Source organism: Thunnus thynnus, chromosome 16 (assembly GCF_963924715.1).
Source record: "Thunnus thynnus chromosome 16, fThuThy2.1, whole genome shotgun sequence".
Classification (NCBI taxonomy): Eukaryota; Metazoa; Chordata; class Actinopteri; order Scombriformes; family Scombridae; genus Thunnus; species Thunnus thynnus.
This window is the reverse complement of record NC_089532.1, coordinates 17492991-17518593: the sequence shown is the minus strand read 5'-3', so window position 1 is coordinate 17518593 and position 25603 is coordinate 17492991. Positions and strand designations below refer to the sequence as shown.

General features: G+C 43.6%; 1 protein-coding gene across 1 annotated transcript in view; it reads left to right on the top strand.

The window, feature by feature from the left end:
- Window positions 1-25603, top strand: part of kif26ab (kinesin family member 26Ab) — a 66844-nt gene that overhangs the window by 7762 nt on the left and 33479 nt on the right. The window contains exons 3-4 of the mRNA XM_067613632.1: window positions 18220-18696; window positions 24260-24471. Of these exons, the coding sequence (XP_067469733.1) occupies window positions 18220-18696; window positions 24260-24471 (689 nt within the window). The remainder of the gene's footprint in view (window positions 1-18219; window positions 18697-24259; window positions 24472-25603) is intronic.

Here is a 25603-nt window from a genome sequence, read left to right as displayed (position 1 = left end):
CCTTATAATGAGCTAATGAGAGAGCAATAAGCTACCAAAGGTCATGAAGCTTAGTAGAGTCTCTTAACTTCTCTAAAATCTCTGTAAATCTTGGCCTGAAGAGGCCTGATGTAAGAGTATTTTTAACAAAGAGGTGGTATTACAAAAAGAAAAAAGAAAGAAAATTATTTGTATTTTTCAAGCAAAAATGTTGACATTTACTGTTTTCAGGTTCTCAAATTTGAGAATTTGCTGCTTTTCCTGGTCTTACATTATACTGATTTGAATACTTTGAGATTTAGGGTAAGGGTTAGGGTTTAAATAGTGGGAAACAGCTAGCCTGGCTCTGTCAACAGGTTAAATAATCGCCATACCAGCACCTCTAAAGGTCACTAATTAGCAAATTGTATCTCATTTGTTTAATTTGTACAAAAACAGATGTGTAAAAAAGGAACATGGCTTTACAGCGTGAGCTCTAGAGGTCATAGCAGGCATGTTTTGTTACCTGTGGACAGAGCCAGGCTAGCTGTCTCCCACTGTTTACAGTCTTCATGCTAAGCTAAGCTAACCATCTCCTGAATGATGGTTCATAATCGAAAGAGTGGTATCAATCTTCTCGTGTATGCCAACTCACGGCAAGAAAGTGAATAAGCATATTTCCCAAAATGTTCTCTTCTGTTGAACAACAGAGTTTGTTAGCAATATGGTAGCTAGCATTGCACAAATTGGTATAAGTGGTCATTTTGAGTGACTGCAATAACCTGTAAAATTCCTGTTAGTAGCCAGTCACAGGTGTATATTTACTGAGTGTTTTAATTCAGATGTGGCTCAGTCAGGCAATCACAAATGAGGCCCAAATCTGGTTTTGTTTTATAAACAATCATTTTGACAGAATTCTTTGAATCGAAGCTCCAGGTAATGCTGACATTCTGACAGCACCTATATTCTTTAACTGTTTCTCATTGTTAGTGTGTTTGAGGAATGATTGCTGTACATAATAGCACTTCTCTGAATGAGTTTGCTGCTGTTTGGTGAAGGATCATGTGTAACAATGAGCCAGACTGAAATGAAACAATGGTTCTGCAGTCTAGGCTGACAGGGTGATGTGTTACAGCAGAGCATAGGTCTGCAGAGCATGAGAACAGAGCCACAAAGGCAGAAATGTCAATGAGCAAAGAACACAAATGCAACAAGAAGTGTAAATAGTAGGAATTAATCAGTTTGACTTGTTCATTTAGGTTGAACCGCCTGTGAGTGTGTGTGTGTGTGTGTGTGTGAGTATGTGTGTATGTATGTTTGCTTTATGCTGTCACAGGGCTCCTACGACTCAGCTCCATATGTCATGGTGAAGTGAGACGTGCACGATCCAGGCAGACTGCAGTCCATTATTGAGTCTGATTCAGAGCATTGGAAAAACATAGTTGTTGAGATAAATTTTCAAGACAGTACACAGACACTGAGGGGCACTGAGTTGGAGGTAATCTCCTGCTGGCTCCATAAAACGCACTCAATTGACAGCGGGCCTTGTGGTAGCAGACAAATCGCCTGGCTTATAGCAATGTGCTGAAAGAGAATGCCAACGCTGTGTATCCTTGCCAAGATGGATATGCAGACAGAAAACTCCAGCAGTCTGGGCGTGGCTCCCTTGCTCACAGTAAACAGTGGATCAGTGGAGTATGGTACTTAAGTTGGACTTGACATTGCCTTGTTTGTTTTCCTCTTTGGCAGATGTAAATGGAGCTACCTCTCATCTGCTGTTTCAGAGTGCTGCTAGTGTTTGGCCTCTTTGGCAATGTTTACCCCCAGATAGTGCACAGAACCCATCGAATTCATGTTCAGCGCAATGAACTGTGTTTCACTGTTAAGCATTAGAAAACAAAAGAAAAGCTTTAGACATGCATTAATTGATGTTTTTTAGGCCATCTGGGAACAGCATAACGAACTGTAAACACAACACTGACATATCACCTCATAAAGTTAAACAACAGAATATTTACACATTGAGCAGACATAGATTAACATTAGCATTAACATTTTGCTTTTCCTGCAAAGTGTTCCACTAGGTTCACCAGCTAGTTGCTAACTTGGCCTGTGTGCAGTTTGGTACTGGTCAGGTTGCATACAATGGGTTTTATAAGAGCTTTTCTGGAAACAGCTGCCTCCTGTGAGAGTGAAAAACACTGGACATAAAACCAAAACAATTTTTTTGGTACTACTGTGTGCACATTAATATTTCTCAACACCTTGACCGTCAGTTCCCAGAGGAGCTCCTTAGTAGCCAACAGTAGCAGACCATGGTTGTGGCTTGCGGCTGCTGTGTGAGCACGCTGGTGTGCTTTCGTGTAATATATCTGTATAGGTGTCTGGGTGACGGTGTCCATGCATCTTATTGCGATTCTATTTGTGTTTGTGTAATAGTAGACGGATTGTGACGTGATAGGTAGATGGTTTGCGCTAACTCGTCTTACTAGGCTTCCCAGCAATGCGTTGGGCAATTCTTTATTGTCAGAAGCTCATTCAGATACGTATATAGTGCCCCATAAATCCTGGCGCAGTGTGAAAATGCCAGTCAAAGTTCACGCTGCTCATGTTCATTTCATGCTTGAGTGTCCAGCTCCATGTGCAAGGATGAGTGTGTGTATTGATGATGTGTGAATGTGCGTGTAAGTACCAGAGGAAAAAGAAAGAGATGAAGCACATTCAGAGTCTCTCCATCCTTTCCACTTTGCCGCAGAAGTCATCCATCTTTCTGAACTTAACCGCTATCCAATTTATGATGGCATTATTACAGTCGGTGTTTTATCCTCATTCCAACACACAGGCAAAGTGGTGGTCTGGTTAATGGAGAAGGTGATGGAGAAGGTGACTGTCCAGTGCTATTACGCTGGTACTTGGTGGGCTTAGCTTTAGGGTGAAAATGGTGAGAATACAAGATCTGATTTTAGCACTTCTGCGCCCTCATTTTAGTGGCTGCTGGTTACTTAAATCAAAGTCTGTTACATGTCACTGCTCATATTATCAACTTATACTAAGCTCAGTTTTTAGGTTAATTTTATATCATTATATCATTAAATAAATGAAAATCTCAGATTGGCACCAAAGCATGTATTCTATTGACAGAGGGAGCAGAGGGAAAGAAGTGGAAAGTGGTTGATTCCGTGGGCGTTTTTGTTTCACTATTGAATGACTTGACTTAGCTATTTGCCTGCTGACATTTTAAAGGAAACAGCATAGCAATACATTCTACAAAATGGCAGCAAAGTTGCTTTTATTCCTGTGGAAAGTGGTGTCGTGGAATTTCTCAATAGGCGGAACACTGAAAAGGTCAACCTCAGCTGTATGGATTTTCATAATGGATTTTCACCAGAAAAAGTCAATCAAGATACAGTAGCTGTGTTGTTTGTCTTGGATTGGCAGGTGAGGTATTTTTACTGGGACTTTTGTTCTTCTGGAGAAATGTTTTCGTAGCTTTCAGAGCAGCAAAGGCTGAAATGGAGTGGAGTCTTTTTTCATAAAAAATTATACATTTTCATCCCGTCTTTGTATTAGCAAGCATCTAACCATTTTTTTGGGGTCTCATCCCATGATTTATCCAGATGTGTAGCACCAGAGTGATAAAGATGAGAGAGAAAGAGCATCACCCAACACCACATGCTTGTAAAATCCACTTAGATTGTGCCTTGAACTTTGACAAACAGCAAGAAAGTAAAGAAAAGAAGCCAGTCCTTCACTGTTGACAAGCTGCACTGTTGAATGTGTAACCTTCGGAGCTAACATATTTGCCCACATAGTAAACATGTGTACTTTGGAGGTCACTGGTATTTAGTTGGATAAAAATAATTAGGTTCATATTGAGATTTTCAGAGATTTACTGTCTTGAGAAATGATGCCATCCTGAGCTTACCACATACTCCCAGTGGATGCTTATGGAGTAAACCTTCCCTTGCCTCTCTCTCATGAACTGACTCCCATTAATAGATCCGTCCTTTATGCTTCCCCTCTTGTTACTGCCGCTCTATTTTATGATGTCACTCTCTCTGCTGAAGAGCTCTGGGCTGTTTTATCTTCTTCATGTGTGTCGGGCACTTAAACTTAAACCTCTCTGTTTATGAGTCCCAGACTGCCTCTCCATCCTCTGCGTTTGCTGCTCAGTATCAGTTCAGCGTTGCCTATAAAAGCATGAGCATCCTCCCTGTTCTGGGAACTCACTATCGGGCCCCGCAGTGCAGACCCCCAGCTGAGTGCTGCCCAACTCCCATGCTGAGTGTGAGAACAAGCCTGGGAGAGAGTGTGTGGGCAAGTTTGTGTGTACTATGTTTGTGCATTTGTACAAGTTTATGTGTCTCCCGGCATTCTCAGTCAAACTTTTTTTGTTTTATGTGATGTTGACAGCAGTCTATCACCCTGATTGCTGCTCTCTGGCCTGCTTGCCTCACCATTTGACTTTTATTTGGAGCATATTTTAGTTGAGTTTTGTTCTTACATGCTGGTGTTTTTTTTTTTTTCTTCCTAAAACTGTCATCATTAATGCGGTGTGTTTTAGGTTCTCGACTGCTCCTTTTCTGCCATGGGCTATTTGGCACCGGTTCACCCCCACTGCGTCTCTCAGAAACATTTAAATCAACTCGGTAGATACTGTAGCTGTTGTTTACTGCACTACATTTATACATCAAACAAAAACATGGTTGGAATGCCTTTGAACGTGTCTGTGCAACACGGAAATGCTTTGTTTCCTCAGATGCCCAGTGAAGAGGAGGGAAGCTCTCGGGGAGCACACCTGTGCATGTGGCCTTGTTGAATTCCTGCATAGCTTGACTGTTTGGAGTAGAAGTGGATGCTACTGCTGTGTCCAGCTCACCTTCCCCCCCTCTCTGCCCTCCAAGAGCAGCAACTCAGCAACTATTGAGAGTCAAAAGTTACAAAACTAAGGTCATTCCATAATGTCCACTGCAAGTCCAGACAGCCAGCGGGTCGTAAAACTATTATATGGTCAAACTTGAATGTGTGGTTTTGTTTACACACAGCGTTTTACAGGTTGTCAGCTTTAGTTTGACTTTAAAGCAATGGTTTCCAGGAGAGGTCATAATGTAGCAATGCTGAGCTTTTCATGTATCGAGCAAACTACATTTTTTCTCTGTTATAAATACATAAACTGGGATTCTCTCTTTTTTTCTTTTTCATGCACTACTTGTGCATCTGACCTCAAACACAGGTAAATGCATTTGTGTACACATGCACTACATTTATGTAAAAATGGCCTTTCCGCTTTGCAAGCATTCCCTCACTAAGATTCCCTCACTAACATGCATTCACTGCATTCACCCGGTCATTACCACATCTAGCAAGATGTTGCCCCCTCCTCCCTATTCTGTCCATCCACTGACCCCGCGGCCTCCCCACGTCCCATGCTGGGCATTTATCTTTTCATCTCTTTGTGAGTGAGAGGCTGTTTTGGCTGCAGAGTCCAATGGAGGGGTGAAACCAGGGCACACTTGAACTCCTACAGAAGCGGTCACTGGAGACCGTGTTTGAACTGTATTTGACCTGCCAGACTGTACCTCATCTGTGTTTCCTTCTCTTTTAAGCGCTTCTCTCTGCCTTTTACAAACACACTCGCGAACATGTATGCATACAACATACACTTACATAGTCAGTTTTTGTCAGAGCTCGGTTCCCAAACTGAAAAGCAGTTCAGAAAGTGATTCCTGCTAGTTGTTAAGTTATAGGAGGGTGCTGTAAAAGTCCTACAGTAGCCATTGGAAGTCATGGTGGTGCTATGGGGATGGAGGGCTTGAGACTACTGCAGCAACTGAACAATGCTTAATTAGCTCATAAACAAAGGCTAGTGGGGGATCAGAGAGGGCAATCAAAGTGTCCCGTTCCTTTGAGATTCTCTCACCATCAACAAAGCCACTCTAATGGCCCCGTCACTCCACTTGTTGTGTCTCACTGCAGTGTGCTTCCTGACAACATAAAAGGCCCACATTCCAAAAAAAGCCTCGGACAAGAGACAGTACCCATCCACACCTCCCTTGGCCTTCAAAGCAATCCCCACGATGCTAGTGCTACTCCCCCCACCCCACCCTTCCTCTCTCTGTTAGATATTGACATTGCTCCTCCGCTCACCTCCACAGTGTATGTTTGGTTCCCCGTGGCGACCACCACAGCTTTCATCTATCCTCTTTCAGACTTGTGTCCATGACTTTGGTGGTCTGTTTTATTGGATTCCTTTGTGTAACGCTGTGCTGGCACGCTGCTGGGAGCCAGCGAGGAAGTGCTCGACACACAGAAGACTGTGCCAGGCTGTGGAAAGGTTATTGAAGCTTGGCACGAAGACAGGTGCAATGCGCGTGTCAGGTGTGTCTATGTGCGTGCCTGTGCGTCACAGTGGCCTGGTGTCCGTGTTTGTTCTTCGCAGCGAGTTCGATTTGCACACTGGCGCGTGTTATTTTTTCTGTGTTTGGACACGAGGCCCTCTAAAGAAAACAGACATCCACTGCCACATGAGGACAGCTCGGCAGCAGGTCGGAGGCAATCTGTGCTTGTTTGTGCGACTATGTTATCATCTCCTGTTTCCTGTCAAAACAGGAAAAGACAGGGGCGAAAATGGAGGCTAGGAAAGTGCTGCCTTGATGTGTGTTGGCTGGAGGTCCAGCTCTGCCTGACAGTGACCCTTCTGGCCAGGAAAAACAGACCCGTTCAGGGCGTAACCCACAGCGGGATACTTCATGGTGTTATTTTTATCACTTTCACAAAGCACAGCGAGGGATGCTTTTCCCAGCTGTTGACACAGGTTCTGGGTCATTTTTGTCTCCAAAACAGCGCAGCAGTTGTAAGCGTAGGAGTGAGGGAGACGTCCCCTCTGGCCGTGTCCCTTTGGCTGGCAACCTCGCTTTATTGTAGTCTCTGTTTAGGAAAGGAAATCCTTTTTGATATTTTGTTAATCTTGAAAGTGAGACACTCCTTTTCTTTGGATGATCCCTAGACCTCCAATCACAATACCTTTTCCGTCAGCGTAGTTGTCATGTGATTTTGTCCATCCATCACATATACTTGTTAGCTCTCTACAACAGGATGGCACACACACACACACACACACACACACACACACAGTAGACCTGGTGAAGGGTCTTTTACGAGGCTCAACTGCGAGTACATTCCAGACAGTAGAGTCAGCTATCAATGTGGTTGAGGCGGTGGATTACTGCTGATGGCATGGCAGGTAAAAGCCCCGGCGTCTGCTGCGATATGGCTAAATGAGAAGGCACGGACAGGCACGCCGCACAAACAGCTGATTAGGGAGTCAGCTAATTATTGACTGGTGAAAAATGATAACCATCTCCTGTTCTGCTCTGTTTAGGGAGTCACTCTGTAAAACTGAGAGTTGCTCATGTGGAATTCCGAGAGTATGAAGGCTGAGCTAAGTTTAGCTCTTTATGGGGTCTCTAAAAAAGAAAGAGCTGCTTGCACAAGAATGCTTTTGTTAGATTGAGCAGATTGCACTAAGCAAGCATCTCTGTTTTTGTTTTCCCAGCATTTTGTGTGCACATTAAGGCCTGAGTGACCACAGCTTTAGTTCATGTTACTCAAGAAGTCACAAACTGCTACAAGATCATGGAGAATGAATGTTATTTCTGATTTTTGATGACCAACTGAACATGAGACCGGACAGGTAAACATCAGCCATAGCTCCTTTAGCACGTAGCGTCTGGACCGGGCAGCGGCGGTCTGCGCCTTTCTCTGTGACCCTGATTAAGATATGGCGTGTGCTTGCTGACTGGGGTCGCTGTCATCAGCAGGGAGGTCGGAGTTCATTTGTCTCTCTTGACAGACCTTCAGGTGGTGTTCCAGCGCTCTGGCAGAAGGCCACACCGATGCTGACCTCCACGAGTCGCACAATTAGTTACCCTTTGACCCTTCAGTCCCACAATCAAACCCCAAGCACGGATGGGGCATGCTTCTGCATCCCCAGACCTACTTTACATAGAACTGTGTGTGTAATAACTCTGAAGCCATTTATCTTGTTTCAGTGACATGAAATGAACAACACATTAGATTAGAGCCATGCATAAGAATTTACACTTCCAACTTAATGACACATCTGGCTACTTTCCATTCTCCTTCACTCATAAATATATAAAATACCCATTAGTCTGCATCTCTCTGAAAATGAGCTGCTGTAGACTGTAGAACTCTTCCTTGAGTGACTATTGCTGTTTAAGTGCTCCTAACTGTGTGTTTCTCATGCTCTTAAGTGCAGTTAAAGCACATCACTCAGAGGTTATATGGACGGACAGACTCAGACGAATGCAATCGTACCCCTGAGCCAAAAGTATAAATCTCATTGCAAACTCAAGCCTTCTGTGTTCACTTTGTTTGACATGTTCTGTCCTCACACACACACAATTCAGCGCAGCTTCTCGCTGTTTCTCTCAGGATTGTGTGTTTCTCCATCAAGCTGAATTTCTCAGCTCTCACCAAGCTCTGCTGTGTTGTGACATTTCATATGAGCAGGCAGAAAGCCCCCCCCCCCCATAAGAGGAATTTGAAAAGCAGAATTCAAGAAACTCAGAATTCAACAAAGCTGCCAACAACTCCAAGGTTATCTGTTCATTTCACAATGTGAAGTGACAGCAGCAATGTCCTTGTCCGCCCATGCTGGCGTCCCTGACATGAGAATAGAGACAGTTGTGTAACTTGTTTCCGGTTTTGTGATTGGCTGTACAGAGAAAAAGTCTCATTCAGACGAGTGGATAACTTACAAAGCCACAAATTTGTATGCTTTCTCCTGTGTGAGTTGGAAGGTGTTTGAGTATTACTTCTGTAATCAGTTTGCACAGAGGTATAACAGAGATGTTTTTCATTTAACTTTTTTGCAACTGAAAAAATTATGAGATATAGCAGAATATAATGTTCTATATCTATATATAGTCTATAAATTTATACTTTTTTGCATTATTTAATGAACTATTAGGGTGAAAAGAGATTATTATTCCCCCCAAAAAGTATATATATGGCTTTCTGCCCAACCAATCCTCACCACCTCATTTGAATATTAAGTGAAATGGTTGGAGTAGCTTCGTGTTGTGGGCCACAAGGCCATTTGTAGGATGCTATTGTTCCTACAAGACAAAGTGGCAAAATGTGCATATGAAAAAATTTTGATAAGCCATGCATTTTCTAGGATGCTGAATGAAAATCCTTCAGACTCAGTAAGTGGATTAGTGTGCGCCATTCTCCACTGAGATAGTTCAGCTTACTTCCTTATCTCGCTGAGATTCAATTGAATGTGTCTAGACATCTCAATTAGCAAGAAAAAAAAAAACAGATACTGGTTAGCGCTTATCTCAATGTGTTTTTTTTTTCTATCAGTACTCTCGTCAGCCGTTAGTGTCTAGCTCTCATAAACAGACAACAGTTTTCCATTAATACAACCCTTCCTTGCTGAAAGCCCTTGGCTGATGTTTAAATTTCTATTATTAGTGATAATTGTGTTCTCTGAGAAGTCATTGGCATGGTAATGACATCTTTCATGATAAATTAGTATTCCCCATTCTCTCTGCCGTACCTACAGTAGGCTGTTGCACCAGGCTGATTCCACCGCTCGCAACTCTGCTGTTCCATTGTTCTGCCGACACGCAGTGGCTTTGTGAGACACAAAGCGTGTCACTCTCTGAGATAATGCACTGCAGACTGGGAGTGGATGGGACAGGGACGCTCAGCACAGCTCACCTTGGCTGAGGATGATTTGTGCTCTTCTGTATGAACAGAAGTTAAGGTGCCAAAATAGGGGGGGGGGATTAACCTTTAGCTTGTTCTATAGTCAGTACAGCTTTGTGATGCTAATGGGTTAGCCTGTTGCTCACATACCCACACTGGCACACAGGCCGATAAATGAAAATTGAGATATTTGCTGAATAAAAAAAGCGCTGTGCTCGAACAATAACCACTTACTGAGACTCATTATGCACCTTCTCCTCACAGACTCAATCTATAGAGTCACTCCATGTGGAGAGAGCGAGTGGGAGGGAGACTGAAACTCCAGCAGCAACAGAAAACTTGAATATTTATCCATGTGGCAGCTTGCCAGCATAATTACTGTACCGTCCATTCTGAGGGGAAAGTGAAGAGAATAATTATTGTAGGATACTCAACATTTCACCTTGTCATCACTTTCATACAGCTTTATTTTCATGACTATGTAGAGCTATGCATTTTTACACAAGGTGTCTGGGATGAAATATTGCAATAACTGTATAAAGTGAGGCAAATATGCACCTTGTAGATCCATATGTTTAATTTATATGCACTGTAGCTGTGCAGCTATTTACATGTTGATCTAAAAATGATTAATTCTAATCATGTTGTTCATGTGTAGACTGAGATTTTTTCCATTATAGGATCTGGAGGATGTTGATGAAGATGCCGTATGCAATTACTTCTGTTTGAGCATGAGTAACTCCCTTTGCATTTTTCTTTGATAATTAACCATTCACGCACACAATCTGCATCTTTGGATGTTCACCTCTGTCACACGTTACTCTCCTTGTGGCTGAGGGAGTCCTGTGATGGAGATTAGTTGCCATAAGCTTTAGCAGCAGTTTGTTTTCTCTCTAAATAAACTGCAGGGAACTGGGGGTGCTCTGTCTCCCAGTCAAAACGAAAAATCCTCCCATAGAACAAAACACAGTTAACTCAGCTCTGTCGGTGTGGCAGTTCAGACAGAGGAGAAGCAGGTGGCTGTCATCACTGCATAGAGACTGGATGGGGGGTTTGAAATGCAAGTGAAGTACTGGTTTGGGCTGTTGGAAGAAACCATTGTATCAGGATCCTATGCTTTGCGGTGAGTGTTTTTAGAGTGGGCTCTTGGACAAAAATAGATCTCTCAACAAGCTCCAGTGGATGGTTAGGAATACTGAATACTGCTTCAATTTCACACTGCACATTAATGAGGACAGTAGCTTTCAACTGCCAGTGGTTATATTTGTAAAATGCTCATCTCAGATTTCTGCTATTGTGCAGACTTTTGCAAAATAGCAGCTTCAGTTAAGGAGATGACAAAACATCTGTGCACCCAGATTTTTAACCCTCTTCCCCTCTCTTCAGCCTCCCTCCCCCCTCTCCCCACCTCCCCTTCCTCCCTTCTGTCCTTGCTTTCACCTGCAGTTTACAGCAACACCTGGCTCCTGCCTCTCCAGCTTGACTGTTGAATTTTTCATTATTTTCTCATTTTGGTTTGTTTCCACAGAAGAGTGTGGTTGGGAAAAAGACAAACTACCTTGAGAGTGTCTCGGAGCCAAAAAAATCAGCCATTCTAATTAGAAGTGAACAATTGCTGGTGAAAGTATACATAAACACAATCCAGAAGTGTGTCCCTGGCGAGGACGACACAGCAAGCTGCCCTTCTGCTGCTTGACTTGTTCTGCAGCAGCTAAGGGCAGGGAAGTGGAAAATATTTGAAGAGGAGAAAAAGTAGTTTCATTCGTCTGGTTTATCTAGTGATGCAGCCGAGCGTTACTTTTTTTTCACTAATGAGAAAACTTTGGAGAGGTTCATGTTGTTCTCTCTGTGCAAACCAGAGCATTGCTTCATCTCTGAAATCAGCTTCTCACTGAGTTGAAGTGATCATCCACCTGCAGATCTGTAATGAAGATGTCTTAAGTGCCCGACTCTCCCGGTGGTGAGTCCAGCCTCGACCCCCCAGCACTCTTACTCTGGCCAAAGCCGTTGAAAGCTTGATGGATCTGAGACAGGCTGCCTTGGGTCCACAGAGGAGACAGAGAGAGAATGAGAGATGTTGGAAAAAGGGGGAGTTGGGGGAGTGGGAGAGGAATGAAGTCTGTCCAAACAGTCTGAAAGGGGCTTGTTTTCTTGTGCGTGAGTGAACAGGAAAAGGTAATTAACTGGCCAAGTGGCGAAAGGCTGGAGTGATGGATGGGTGTGGTGGAAAGAGACAGCCACACAAGGGGCAACATACACACACACACACACACACACACATACAAACACTTACATACACACATGCGCGTGCGCACACACATGCATGTATTTCACCCATTTCTCCCTCTTATGTAAAGCCTCGTAAAGTGAGCCTTTTCATGTAATTACACTTTTACACAAACATATGTGAGTCAGTAAGGGGTGCTATAAGCACTCGCACCCTGATAAATGGGTGGACCATATGGAGTGGTGACACATCATTATACGAGGTCATTAATGGTTGCAGGGTGGTTTGCCAAAGACTCATGAGTGATTACATCTGACTCTATCTATGTTTAACCTGAGGGTCAGCAGGATCTATGGCCTTTTTATTTTTGATGGACAGTGACATCTGTTTTTATGGATGACATGAGAAGCTGTAGGCTGCAGTCTGCAATGAGCTGTATCACAGTGCAAGTAAGCCACAAAAGCTATTTACATCACATTGGAAGATCCAATGTGATGTGAAAAAAGGTAACAACTGTATTTTGTAGTAAATCTTACTTCCAATGGCAGATCCTGCTCGACCCTGTAATCATTCACCAGCGGATATGTCACTGTGATACTCAGGACAGGTGGTGGTATCATGTGTTGAAAGTGTCACTAAGGGGTAAAGCCTATTTGCATTTTCTGTCAGCAGTTCACTGACAGTTAAAGGGAGGAAAGGGCTAAATCACACAGGGCAGACATCTGACATCTGCCTCTGTAAGCTTGTTGTGAACAGATGCTTGATGCTCAGAGATTTGGCTGTTCATTTAAGGGAATACTGATGCAAAACTCTTGTGCGCTTCTCCAAACAAGGTAATCATTTGTTGTTGTTTGTTTGTTTGATCTAAAATACATGGAAGTTTGTTCTGACATTGTAAGTAAGCAGTTTGTCTTCAGGATATTGTGGAATTATACAATACTGGCTTATCTCTCTGAGAGGAAAGTCATGTTAGACTCAATTTTTGCCAAGTCAGAGTTGAAAATTATCAGGTTTTTGTACATAAGTAAAACTGAATGTTCAGTATATCTTTATTAGTATTTGTTTTGTGTTTGTTTCGCCCATATTTACCCTGAGATTTTCTTGTGATTTACCATCAAGCAATTACAGGAGAGTCAGAAACAGGAGCAGTGAGAAAGCAGCTACTGAAAAGCAAGAGCTGAATCCATTTTGCAACCGTATCCCTCACAAAAGCTTAAAGTCAGATAATGGGATAAGAGTCTACTTAAACAAAAGCCGAATTTCACGTTAGAAACGCTGGAGCTAGTTCATCTTTATTTGATGGAATCTCATTGTGCTCCAATAAAAACCCCCCAGAGTGACAGAAAAATTAAGCAACCAGGGTTTTTCACACCGCCATGGAGGGTGAATGAATTCATGGCTTTAGCGGCGCATGCTTTTTGTCTGAGGCAGTGTTATCATCTAGGTAATGACAGTGCACTTGTGTTGCTGCAGATACTGTTGCTTTGTTTTGGGAAAGTCTTATTACAGGTTTGTTTAATCTGTCAAGTCAGCAGACAGGAGCAAACATCTGTTTGATGTGATTTGGTGAGCCGTCCCATTTTGTGTTCTACCAAAGACGTTCCCACAGAGTTAAATAGCATGCTAGTGTGACATCCTGAGTCATTGTCTTCTCTTGCCTCCGAGCAGGCAGTGGTTAAATTTAATGGTCTGTATCCCAGGTCTCCTGCGGCAGTAAAAGCTTTACCTGATATCTAATCAGAGTCAGGGTGCACAGGCTTTCCAGCTTTCTTCTCCTTGAGGGGATCTGAGTTGAGTCGGCTGTCTTGGAGAGCAGGTCAGAGAGGTGGAGGTGGTGGGGACAGTTGAAAAGGAGCAGGGGGCAGAGAGGGATTACACCACTGGATGTGTTGCTTTTATCCTGGGAATGTAATCTGCCTTAATGCCCTGCGCTCACCCGGGGCAAGGCCAGCAGCTGTGCTCGTTTTTCTCCAACTTGGCTGTCAGAATGAGCCGGGCTACCTGTGGGAAAGCAGGCATGCTGGAAACTCTCGTACTCACCCCAGGATCTGGACTGGGCTCCTGCGGTTTATTGGGGGCCAATCCCTTTGAGATTTAGGGAGATGGTGTGTGGTTAGGGTCAACACTGTCTCAAGCCAAGTAAACATAGTGGCTCAGTCGCATCCTTACTGGGAAGCAGAGAAAGGGAAAGCCAGGGGGTTGAAAGGGCACTAGAATCTGCAGCTGCTGTGTGGTCTTGATTTTACAAGAAATGCAGTCATAGGAAGTACTTAAGAATTGTAATGTGTAAACAGGACTGGTGCTGGTGAGAACAAAGTTTAGTGAGGACAGATATAAAGCAGCATGGTGTTGTACTGACTCATTTTGGAGAATGTTTCCATGCTAGTAGAATAATACAAGAGAAACCTGGAAGGGGAAGGAAAGGAAGGAAGACTGAGCAACTTAATCTTAAAGTCAACTTGCACTAGCGAAACTGGCTTGTGTTTCCGTTACTGAACGCTTACAATGAACACACAAAGGATCGAGGAATAGCAAATGTGTTATTTCCATAATGCCACTTCTGGACTTATTTTGTGCAAATTGCACTTTGACTAATGTTAGAAATGAGAAAGTAAATCACACATGACAGGATGCCACAGAGAGCTCAAAAACAGTTCAGATAGCTCACAGTTTGCAGATTGCAGTATGTCAGAACTTTTCACTTTATTTTTTCTCATCATGGATGCACTTGAACACAATTTTGCTTCATTTTCCTTTCTGCCACTGCTGCAGTGGGTCATGGGGAGCTTTTATGCTGGGGAAATATCTGTTAGGCTCAACTGGAATAGAAAATACGGTTTCCCAGAGTGTTTTACTTTCAATGGAGCGTGCCTAAAAGTCTTTCGGCTAGTGCGGGGCCTCATGCATTTCAAATCACTATGACCTTCCCTTGATTTAAGTCAGCTTGCTACATCTGGCCGGGCTCTCCACATCAGAGGTATATTAGACACTGAAAGCGGAAACAGTCAGATGGCAGGTTCACTCTGTCTGGTTAGAGAGAAGGTGTACTGACGAGACAGGGTAAATGAGGTGTGATTTGAGAAAAATCTTATGTGTGACTTTGCCCGGTTCTGGTTGCACCCTAAGGAGGCAAGAGAAAGAAATCATGCACATCTTTCTCCCTGTCCCCTCATCCATAAGTAGTTACGGCTGAGCTTGTTTCTATCAGCCTGTGGGCATGGGGCTGTCTGTGATGACACTCTCCATCAACCCAGAGAGACAGTCAGTTAGTCGGGCAACTCTCCCTCCTGCTGCTGCTGCTGCCCTGGTTTTCATCACAGTTAGTCTGAGGGACAGAGACAAACTTAGGTCTCTAAGGGTTGTGAAGGGCTCATTCCACAGGCAGGGCTTTCTCTCCCCAGTGTGCTCAGCACACCTCCTTTCCATAATAAGGCCATAGCATCTGACTACATTTGTCCCCAGAGTTTAATAAAGATCAGTGCTGACAGGCAGTAAACCAACACAACCACCCACAAGCCTCGAGGCAAGGGCCACAACCCCGGCCTACCTCCTCCCACCTCTCTGTCTCTCTCTGTTCTCTTATCCTCACTCGTGCAGTTCGATTCTCTCCATGGATAGAGCTTGGCTTGAAAACCAAAACCATCTCCCACTTGTACAGAACAATGGCTGAGGAGTCAGAGCCCTGAAGTAGCTCCACGCCTCTCTGCTGACGGGAATGCTTTGAACATTTGGATTGTGTTGATGCTGTGCGTTACATACTTCTCTGAAGCAGCGCTACTCTTCACACCCACTTGCACCTGTCAGTAACAGATCATATGGATAATAAAAGAAACAATATGGCTTCAGGGCGGAGTGCACTCAAGCATCATATGTTTCATGTTTTCCACTTTATGCCTCTCAAACACTTAGCTTGAGTGTGATACCTAAAACAAATAAGACTGTTTAAGCTTGTAAGGGCGACTTTTCAGTTTGCTGAAAGAGTTAAACTTCTATATGTTTACGTTCAAACCTGCCTCCCCAGAAAGATTGCGAGAAATATCTCCTGATCTTGATGTCCTTTCCTTGCTATCCTCTTCTCCACCTCCTATGAGTTGTATACAGATGGATTGTGTGGCCTTCAATTTCATCATACCCTCATCATTCTCCTCCACACCCCCAACATCATCATCATCCTTCTCATCATCAGTGTCATCATCCTCATAAGCCTTGTGGCCCTGACCCTTTATTCACTCCACTGGGCATAAAGCTTGCAGACAACTTTACCGGAGAAGCCCGCTCTCTAACCTCCAGGAAGAAACTGAATAGCAGATGGGCTCAGCTTTGTGTGTCTTTTTATTAGCTCCCCTAAATCAACACCTAACAATGCATGGAGAGAGATAGGGGAATTGATTTCTTCCATCTACTGGTGCCCTGAGGTGGGTAAGGGGTGGTTGGAGGGTAAAGGGTGAGGGGTGATGGAAAGGCGGAGTTGACTGGTTATGACTTAGCTTCAATTTCCTGTCTAGGAAGCATGTACACGAAGCCAGGCTAGACTGTGAACATAGCAGCTAGTAGTGTTTTTTCTTTTTAGCTCTTTCTTGCATTTCACTCTAATTTGTCCTAGACTGTTTCATCTTATTTCAGTGGAACTGTCCTGTCCTGTGCATAAATATTCTGCCAAGTAGAAAATGTTCACGTGTCAGGATCATGCAGCATTAGGCATCATTTTTTTAAAGCTCTATCATAGCCCTATCATATTTCTATTGTAAGCTTCTTACATTCAAATCCATTCCTCTTTGGGATATATTCTGGCATCAATATGCACTTGATACCATACTGCACTTGATCTACCATTAACTGCTGGTCGTCAACACATCAAAGTCTTATATTCGAGGTGAGATTAACAGGGTTTTCTACATCCTCACTGTATTTGTGCTTAGGTTCTGTCCCTGCCTGCTCAAGTGTAAAATAAATAGCCAATATAGTAAATCATTAACGAGAGATTCTCAGTTAACATCATGCCAGAAAGTAGCCCAGTCCAATCACAGTCTTGTGCATGGTTGTCCAATAAATAACGTCATAGTATGGAGATTCTGCTTATCTGTAAATGGAGTATAATTCAGTAGATACTGTAATGTTGTAGAAAGGTTGTGTGATCGCACTATTAATACAGTTGGTGTTTGCAGAGAAAGGTCATCTAAAAGTCTTTGTATTGAGCTGCTTTCATGCGGAGGAGATTTAGAGTCCCTCGGCCTGCCTCTATAGCCTCTGTGTCTATTGGGTTAGCTGTATTAAGTGGCACTGCATTAGGGCAGTGGATTGTTGTTTCCCCTCTGCTTCACTCCTCTTGATCACCTCCGAGGTTCCACGGAGCAAAGGCCTCATAAACATTTATGTATGGGCTGTGGGTTCCTGTCTTAGGCCATGACTCCACTGGGCAGGAGACCGGTGGCCCTTTATGCCTCTTAAGAGACTGTCTGTGTGTTTGTGTGTAAGTATTTGTGTGAGTGTTTGCTTCCCTAAAACACAGAGAAAGTTATGTTCCACCCTCACTTAGGATTTGAATAGTTCGCTGATAGCTCTGTGTGCCTCCAGCTTCCTGGAGGAGGTAATTATTTTTACATTTGGTGGCTTATCACATGTTTTCATGCTGGGACACTTATCATATGTAAATTGTATAGCTTTGGGCACTAGAGTCCACTCAGCTGTTGTTTTCTTTTGTCATTCCTCCCAAGCAGAGAGAGACACCCTAGGGAATGATGCAAAGAGAAGGGACAAAACTCCACTGGACACCGTCTCTAAAAGCTGTAATAAGCTGAAATCTGCTCAGCCCTCTTATTTCTAAAGCTTCACAAAATAAATAAAAAACACATTTCATTTGTTTTTTTTTTTCTCGCAAGGCATGCCTCTGTGGGATCTTCTACTAATCCTTCCGAGCCTTATTTCAGAGTTGTCTCCTGATGTTTGGCTTGTTTGGTCTCCCCAACAGAAGTGAAATAAGCACATGCTCACTGAACCTGATCAGCAGTCTTAAGTTGCATGCAAGCAAAAGCAGCTCAGTCTAAATAAACAGCCACCCAGAAAAAGAGGAAGTGGTTAAGGCAGGGAGTGAGGGTCCCAGAGGGCAGTCAGGAACCACCCTGGTAGCAGACCACTGACACGCCTGGAAAATGTGAATAACGTGCAGGATTTTTTTTCAAAAGGACAGATAATGAGATATGCTTTACATCAACAGTGTTATATGCACAGAGTTTGTGTGTGGGTGTATTATGCATAGTGTTAAAGCACATTTCTTGTGTGTGTTTACTCTGCAGGACCCTGGATATGCAACTTTTCTGTTTGAGCAGCTCCAAGTACCTGGGAACAATGAAGCTGGTGTCAGCTGTTGCCAGGTGTGCTTCACACCTCTCTGCCAACTGAGGCAGGAGGCCCTGCAGACGCTCCACGCTCCCATCCTGGCATTCAGCTCAGACATGGCTGCCCTGCCTACCACATCATTTTTACCACAACCCTCCAGATTCACTGTGTCGTCCTCCAGCACCAATGCTAAACAACTGTCCAAAGGCCAACCCGTCACCCACTCTGTCCTGCCCTTGGGGGAGCGTCACATGGTGCCAGGCTGGTCGCAGAACCCCTCAGTCTCTTCAGGCCCTAAGACCAGTATCCAGGTTACGGTGGCAGGAGGGCAGCTCACTGGATCCCCGAGTTCCGTCACCATCCAGGCACAGCAGTACCTCGAGGGCATGTGGAGCATCTCCAGGGTCAACAACTTCCTCCCTCAGCCTAAACCGGTATGTCTTTAATGTCACCTTTTTCACAATATTACCTTCCATTCTTTTAGCCGCTATGGCCACTTAGAGCAACTTTTCAATAGTGCTATAGTAGAATGAGCTTAAATTCCTGGTGGGACAAATGGCAAGCAATATTTGGTAATGTAAAGGTTTGGCTACTTAAGTGCCCTTTTGAAGTTTTGTGCCTCAAGACAATCATCTGCTGGGAATATAATAAAACAGACTTTTTAAAGCAATTGATAATTGGCAATTTCTAAGGAGAAAGTGATAATAAATATTCCAGAATAATCAACTTAAATGAACACTAATGATCAGTGAAATACTTAAGTAAAGCCTTTTTTCTTCAATTTCTTCAACCCGCGCTATAGTGCTCGTCAGGTCAAGTCTCGTCACTACAAATGTTACATTTCAGACCTTTTGAGGAAATGAATCCCTGCAGAGAACTCGTGAGTCAGAACTCCACAGGACTGCTGACCTCTCATTCCTCAGTAGTCAAGGAGCCTGAGTGATCTGAGGTCAGAGGCCATCGCAACACTAATCTGCTGACCTCCTCCTCAAGGGCATTTCAAATGACCACCCCACAGCGTCACCATAACTCTTTTCTCATGTAGGATAAGCGGTAGTCTGTGCTTTGTTTCATGTGTAAGAGACTTGGAAAGGTCCTGAGTTTTGCCCTTTGCGTCATGAGAAATTATGACTAATCATGCTCTACTTCTTTTATGACTTAAACTAATTTATTTGCACAATTAAGCAGTTTTTCATTGTAATGTAAACTTTACAATACACTACAAGTATTGACAGGGATCTCTAGCATCTTAGAGTGTATTTCTGGCTGCTGATGAGTCTCTTCCTGCATTGACGGGGACATCTGTTCACAGACTTGATTGACAAACCTCTGTGACATTCTGCACCAGACAGACTCAGTGTACAGACCAAACACTATAGGCTAACATAATCTAGCCCTCGCACTTTAATATTTCCTGTCAGATATATAAAATGTAAATTTAGACATTTCAGTTCAGCCCTGTTGGAAACTACAGTCTGTTACAGGCGTTGGCAATGTTATTCCCTCCTCTCTGTTTGGAAATTGAAGACAGATTTTCACTCCTCCTTTTACTCCTTTAATGTCAACAAGTGCCTTTAGAGATGGTTTATGGGCAGCCATCAAAAGCTTTTAACTGCATGTACGCAATCTAGGGCAAATCAAACAGCCTGCTGCAGAAGGGAGAGGCTGACTTGAGTTCTCCATCTATGTGTCTAAAAGCAATTAGTGGCCCTTGGAGCTGGGATGAGTTGCTCAATGCCACATAGCTGAGGTTGGGGCCTCTTTGGACAGAGAGAAATGTCCCTTCAGGACATGAAATTACAAACACAGCAGAAATGGGTGTTATTTTCTCAAGCTTGTTTCTTTCATTAAAACCAGATCCTTCAGAATGACAAAAACCCATACCAGCTCTCGTGGATTGGGAGTTATGCTGTGCCGAAAGGCAAAAGCTTTATGATGATTCCCACTTGGTTTTTTTGTGGGGAGAGCATGTAGTGTTGTTCAGACAAAGAAGCTGAGATGGACTATGTGTGTGTTAAACAGAAAGAGTGTGTCAGCCAGGGAGCCTGGGGCGCTCCCACACACAGCCCATTATAGGGCACCTTGAATCTCCCATTTGGGAAAAGGCTCTGGTTAACATCTGGAATGATGTTTGTGGTCTTTAGAATTGAAACTATCTGGCTCCCTCTTTAGTTTTGGCTGACATATGAGTGTAGCTGTCTTGAATTGAGCAAATGGCACACAAATGCACTTTTCTGAGATAGCAGGTTTGTGGAGAAATTCAGTCTCCAGCATGTCTAGAACCTTATCCAAAGCTCCACATCTGATAAGCGCCAACTTCGCTATTACTGTGTAATTTCTGGAGATATTTTCACTTTGAATGAAGAGCAGTTAAGGTAATACAGAAAACCATGTTATATGCATTCAAAACGTCAAATTGACCCAAATCTGCGAGTCACGATGTTCTCTATTAAAATCCACAACCACATGTGTGCCAATCTACAAAGACCAAGTACTCTTGACCCATGAGGGTTTCGTTTATTGGCCCGCCGGTTGCCTGGTGCCATGGCCTGCTCCATTGCCACCAATTTGAAGCCCAGCAGATGATCTTGGCTGCTGTTGCTCTGGTGCAGCTGGGCTTGCATGGCAGTGTGCCACAGAAAGCAACGATGACAAGAGAAGAAAAGAATACAGGAAGGAAAGAGAAGGATATTTCCCATTCTTGCCAAATTAGGAAACGATTTTAAAAAATTGTGCAATTATGTTTGGTATAAAAGCATTGGACACTTTCCGTCAAGCGAGCTACTTCAGTCTTTTTCCCACATAATGGGACTCCAGTATCGTTAGTCGATTAGTAGTCGATTCTCACCTCAGTTAGTTTCTGTTGGTTACAAAGGCCAGCTAAGCACGACAGCTCAGATTAACAGAGCCTATTTCACTTCAGCAATAATTGTCTGTTGACCGCTGGGATCAAAGGTCACAGGAGAGTCCTGGTACACTGGTTTGCTGATAGGATGCTGTCCTACACTGCTTACTTTAGACTTCATAGAAAGAACTCTTCTCTCTTTAGATTCTCATCCTCACTCTTTCACACACCTTCTCTTTTCCATTATGTTCAAATCTCTCTACCTTTGTCTCTTTCCTCCCCTCCCTTTTCTGTCTTTTCTTTCCGTTGGCAAGCCAAGGTAAAGGGATCAGGGAGGGCTGAGGGTTAAAGGGTGGAAGGCCAGCTCATTACTGACTTGGTGCAAACGGCCAAGCACACATGGCTCCACTGACACAGCCTAATTACCTGACCGGGGGATAGATTGTACTTTTCAGCCAGAATCAGGGCCAGTCCAGGTCCAAGGCTGCAGAAAGCAGCTTAAGTCCCCAGTCTTAATACCAGGGGGAATAGTCTTTGATATACACTGTGATGTGCTGAAGTGTGTGCATGTGTACGTGCACGTATGTGTGTTTGAGTCCATATTTTATCCATTTTGAGCTCATAGCCAAAAGCCACCTGTGAGCAGCTGTCCCTGTATGCTCCTAAAATTGACAGCCACTTGATTTTAAAGCCGACACTACAGTAGCTCAATCAGTTACAAATTTGATGGGCTATACACATCAGCTTCCTGTACGGCTGCGTGTGAAGTGCTCTGGTCTTTCGTGCCAAAGTGTAATGGCCCTACTTCTCTGGAATGCGCAGAGTTGCCAACCTGTCACCGACACCAGCATGGTGTGAGGCTTTCCGCTCTGGCGGCTGAGTGAGGATCTGTATTTGGCTCATTTCAGTTTGCAGCCAGTTTTTCCATCATGTACTTCTCAAGTCATAACTTCACACAGCACAGCTTGATATCTGACATAACCTCCATGATGAACTCTCAAGAGAGCGAAACCAGTCCTCCAAAACAAGGCTGGCGATCCTAAACTCTGATAACAAGCTCCAAAGGAAGAAATGGGAAACGGGGAATTCATGAAGAACATGCGCTGCTGGTCCACTATTTGACAAATGGTCAGCAAAGGTTTTCTGGGAAGAGATAATTCACCAAAGCTTTACTATAGCAACACATCGTACTGTATGTTAAGCTAACAGTGGTGGCACTCTGCAGAGCAATAGCTGTGCCTCTCATGTGAATGTCAGAATGTAAGTATGTCCCCACATCCTGATGTATAGCATTCACATGTCAGGCTTGGTATATAAATAGTTCAGCTGTCAGGCCTGTGTTGACAAATGGCATATAGTGGAAGGCCACACACTTTATAAAAAAGATTGTGAAGGATGTTATTTTAGTTGCCAAACATGAATCTAGGGCAAACACTGAGGTGGTAAATATGCAGAGGGCCTGAACTGTGTTTATAATACATGTCCTGTCAAATAGCAGTGAGGCTGCAGTGCTGTGTTGTGCTCCATTCAAGGTCGTTGCTGATTACACAATGTTCATGTGTCACTGTTATAAATGTTTTTATGAAAACTATGGCCTTTATTTATTTAATTTCCGAGGCTGAAAACCCACAGAACCAGTTCTTGTCAGCTGCTATTGATCATTGTCCTGCAGGATAAACTAGCGGCTCCGGTGAGGATTAACCTTTTGTCAGTATGGTGACTCCAGCTGAAGTGCAGTCTCCGAGTTGGCTGTTGGTTTGTATAATTAGCTCTCTGCACTCCTTTTATTGGACTATGAGCAATCACTGAAAAATGCAGGACCCAAAGCTCCAACTGAACCTTTATGTTCCATCTTCACCAAGCTGCACCAGTATTTGCTTCAACCCTAAACAGAAACAGAGGGCTTTATGTATCAGTGGCCTCTATTTTTACTATGCATCTGTAGCTCTGTGTTAAAACTGTTTGAACTATATTCATACTTTGAACTTACTTCATGCTTTATGAAAAACTGTATTATGATCACAAATATTACAATAATAATGTATAAAACCTTTTGTAAATTTGGGCAACTTCTATCAAGATGGCATTATCAAGGAACAAATATAGTGCCAGTGCACAGTTGTTACAGTATATCCAGTGAACAATATACTGCATTTACTCACTATTTTCTCCAGTGTTTAACTTTCACAATTTTAAAACCACAACCACAAAAAAATAAAGCTTTTAATTATTTTTTTTATCAATTGTTTTTATTTCCAAAGAAAAAGCAAAGCAAAATTCATTACAATAACAACACAAAATAACAGGGTATTGTAACATAATGTATCCCATTATAATGTGAAGGGTTCAAAAAAATTGAGACATTCCAATAAAAGCCAGCTTTTAAAATTTGGATCGTAGTTTATTGTATTGTCTTTATCCTGCTCTAAATCCTCTGTGCTGATGAAACTGGTGTGGCTGTTTATAGATGCCTTGCTGCAACACAGATGTAACAAATATGACAACACACAGGTGGTATACCCAGTGTGGGTTTGGCATCAGTTATTAGAGCCCTAGGGCTGACACAGAGGCATCTCACCTATGTTTGATCCTGTTCAGTTGCAAAGCTTCCAGAGCGGAGTGTGCCTATGCAAGCACAATTTAGATACCTCATAAACATTTAAACTATGGAACGGATCTCACCTCTTACATGATTGCTGATTTGTTTACTTCCCTTGAAACTTGTGCTTAGATAGTCCTAGTATGATTAAACCTGCAAGACGACACGTTCCTCACTCCTGATGAGTAAAGTGCCAAATTAGCCATGGAGGTATAGATATAATCGGGAGTGGAGTGAAGTAATTTGCTAGTGATTTAATTACTAATTAAATGTGGGTTATCACTTAATTACTGTATAGTAGTCTACAGCCAGAGCAACCTCGAGATTCTTGCCAGAATCAATGAATGGTGCAGCTTCCTTGCTGTTCTGTAGGGAGCCCTCTGCTGTGGATACTGCTGACTCCTGCTAACCGTAGCTGGCTGCAGCAGCTGCCCGTCCATCTGTGGCAGAGGGGAGCAGAGGGGGAGTAAATGGAGTGGAAGGAAGGTGGGCAGGAGTGGTAAAACCTGTAAGTGGTGGTTGTGGTCTTATCTCTGTATCTGTGTGTCAACAGGCCCAGGGACTGATGGGGGAAACAGACAGGGATGTCACAGCCTTGGAGGCCCCAGTCACCACCATGACCACCACCACCACCACCACCAGCAGCAGCATCTTGACGCCCTGCCGACTGAGGAGCTCCAGCCAACCGGGACTCCCGTCACCCATCACCAACGCATCCTCCTCCCCCTCTCCTTCATCATCTGCAGCAGCTTCCTTCTTCATTAGGTAAGCGCCTCCCCCATCCCGTCAAATCACACCATGGCTCAGTCTGTCAAAACGTAGATAGATTAGATTTAGCTGTTGTGGTGTTTAATGAAGAATTTAGGGTTGATGTGAGATTGTGCGCATACACACCTGCATGCATTCAGGCTTTAGAGTGTGTAGGTGTACATTAGGAGATATGCACAGACTCGCCTTCAAATGTCTACCGAGGGTCATGGTTCATGGTGTTAACTTCGATGTGGGGCACCTATTCCATGGAGATGTTATTCTTGCTTTGGTTGAATTACAGCATGCCTCGGGATACGCACCATCATGGGGCTAAATGAACCTTGAGTTACAGGCACCAGTGCCCATGAATGGATAATAGAATTACATAATTCGATATGAAGAGGGAGCGTCTCACGAGGGGACTTAGGTTAAAGCTGAGTATTGTCCTGAGGTATTTCATGTTTAGTTATTTTTTTCTTTGTTTTGCTTCCTCAGCTCCAACTAGCGAGTCAGATATTTCAGCTGCGTATTGAATGCTCTTTCAGCTTCAGTGCAACCTGCTATTTTGTGTTTTGATGAAACCATTTGGTCCCTGTGTATCTCAGGCTAAAGGGAGGCTTTTTCAGCACTGTTTGGCTCCGGTGTTGTTGTTGCCCCGGAGAATACTTCACCCTCTCCAGGCGGATGGATGGCTGGTGCAACGTGCTATATTGTCATTGACAGATTCCCTGGCAGGCTGGCCAGTGCATACATTCCCTGCCTCTACTCTCTGAGGGGTGCTATGCCATAATGAATGTTGGCGAAAGAGAAGCCTGCTAAGAATGATTCATAGGACCATTGAAGCTCTGCACCACAGGAGGCAGAGGAACCAGTGAAGGGACTTGTGGAGTGTGACAGGAAGCCCATAGGGGATCACTGTGGAGCTTAGCATTTCTCCAAGCACCCCAAATGGAGTTTGTCTTGCCAGCTTTAACAGGGTCAGAGTATATATCAGGGGGACCATGAGGCCTCTTCTTTGGCTAAAGAGACATTCCAGATCCTCCACTAAATATGCAACTTCCTGTGCGTCTCGCTTCCTGCCACAAGAGCAGTAGACCTGAACAACAGCGAGGTGTGGCCCACAGCTAGACAGGGTTAATTCCTGACA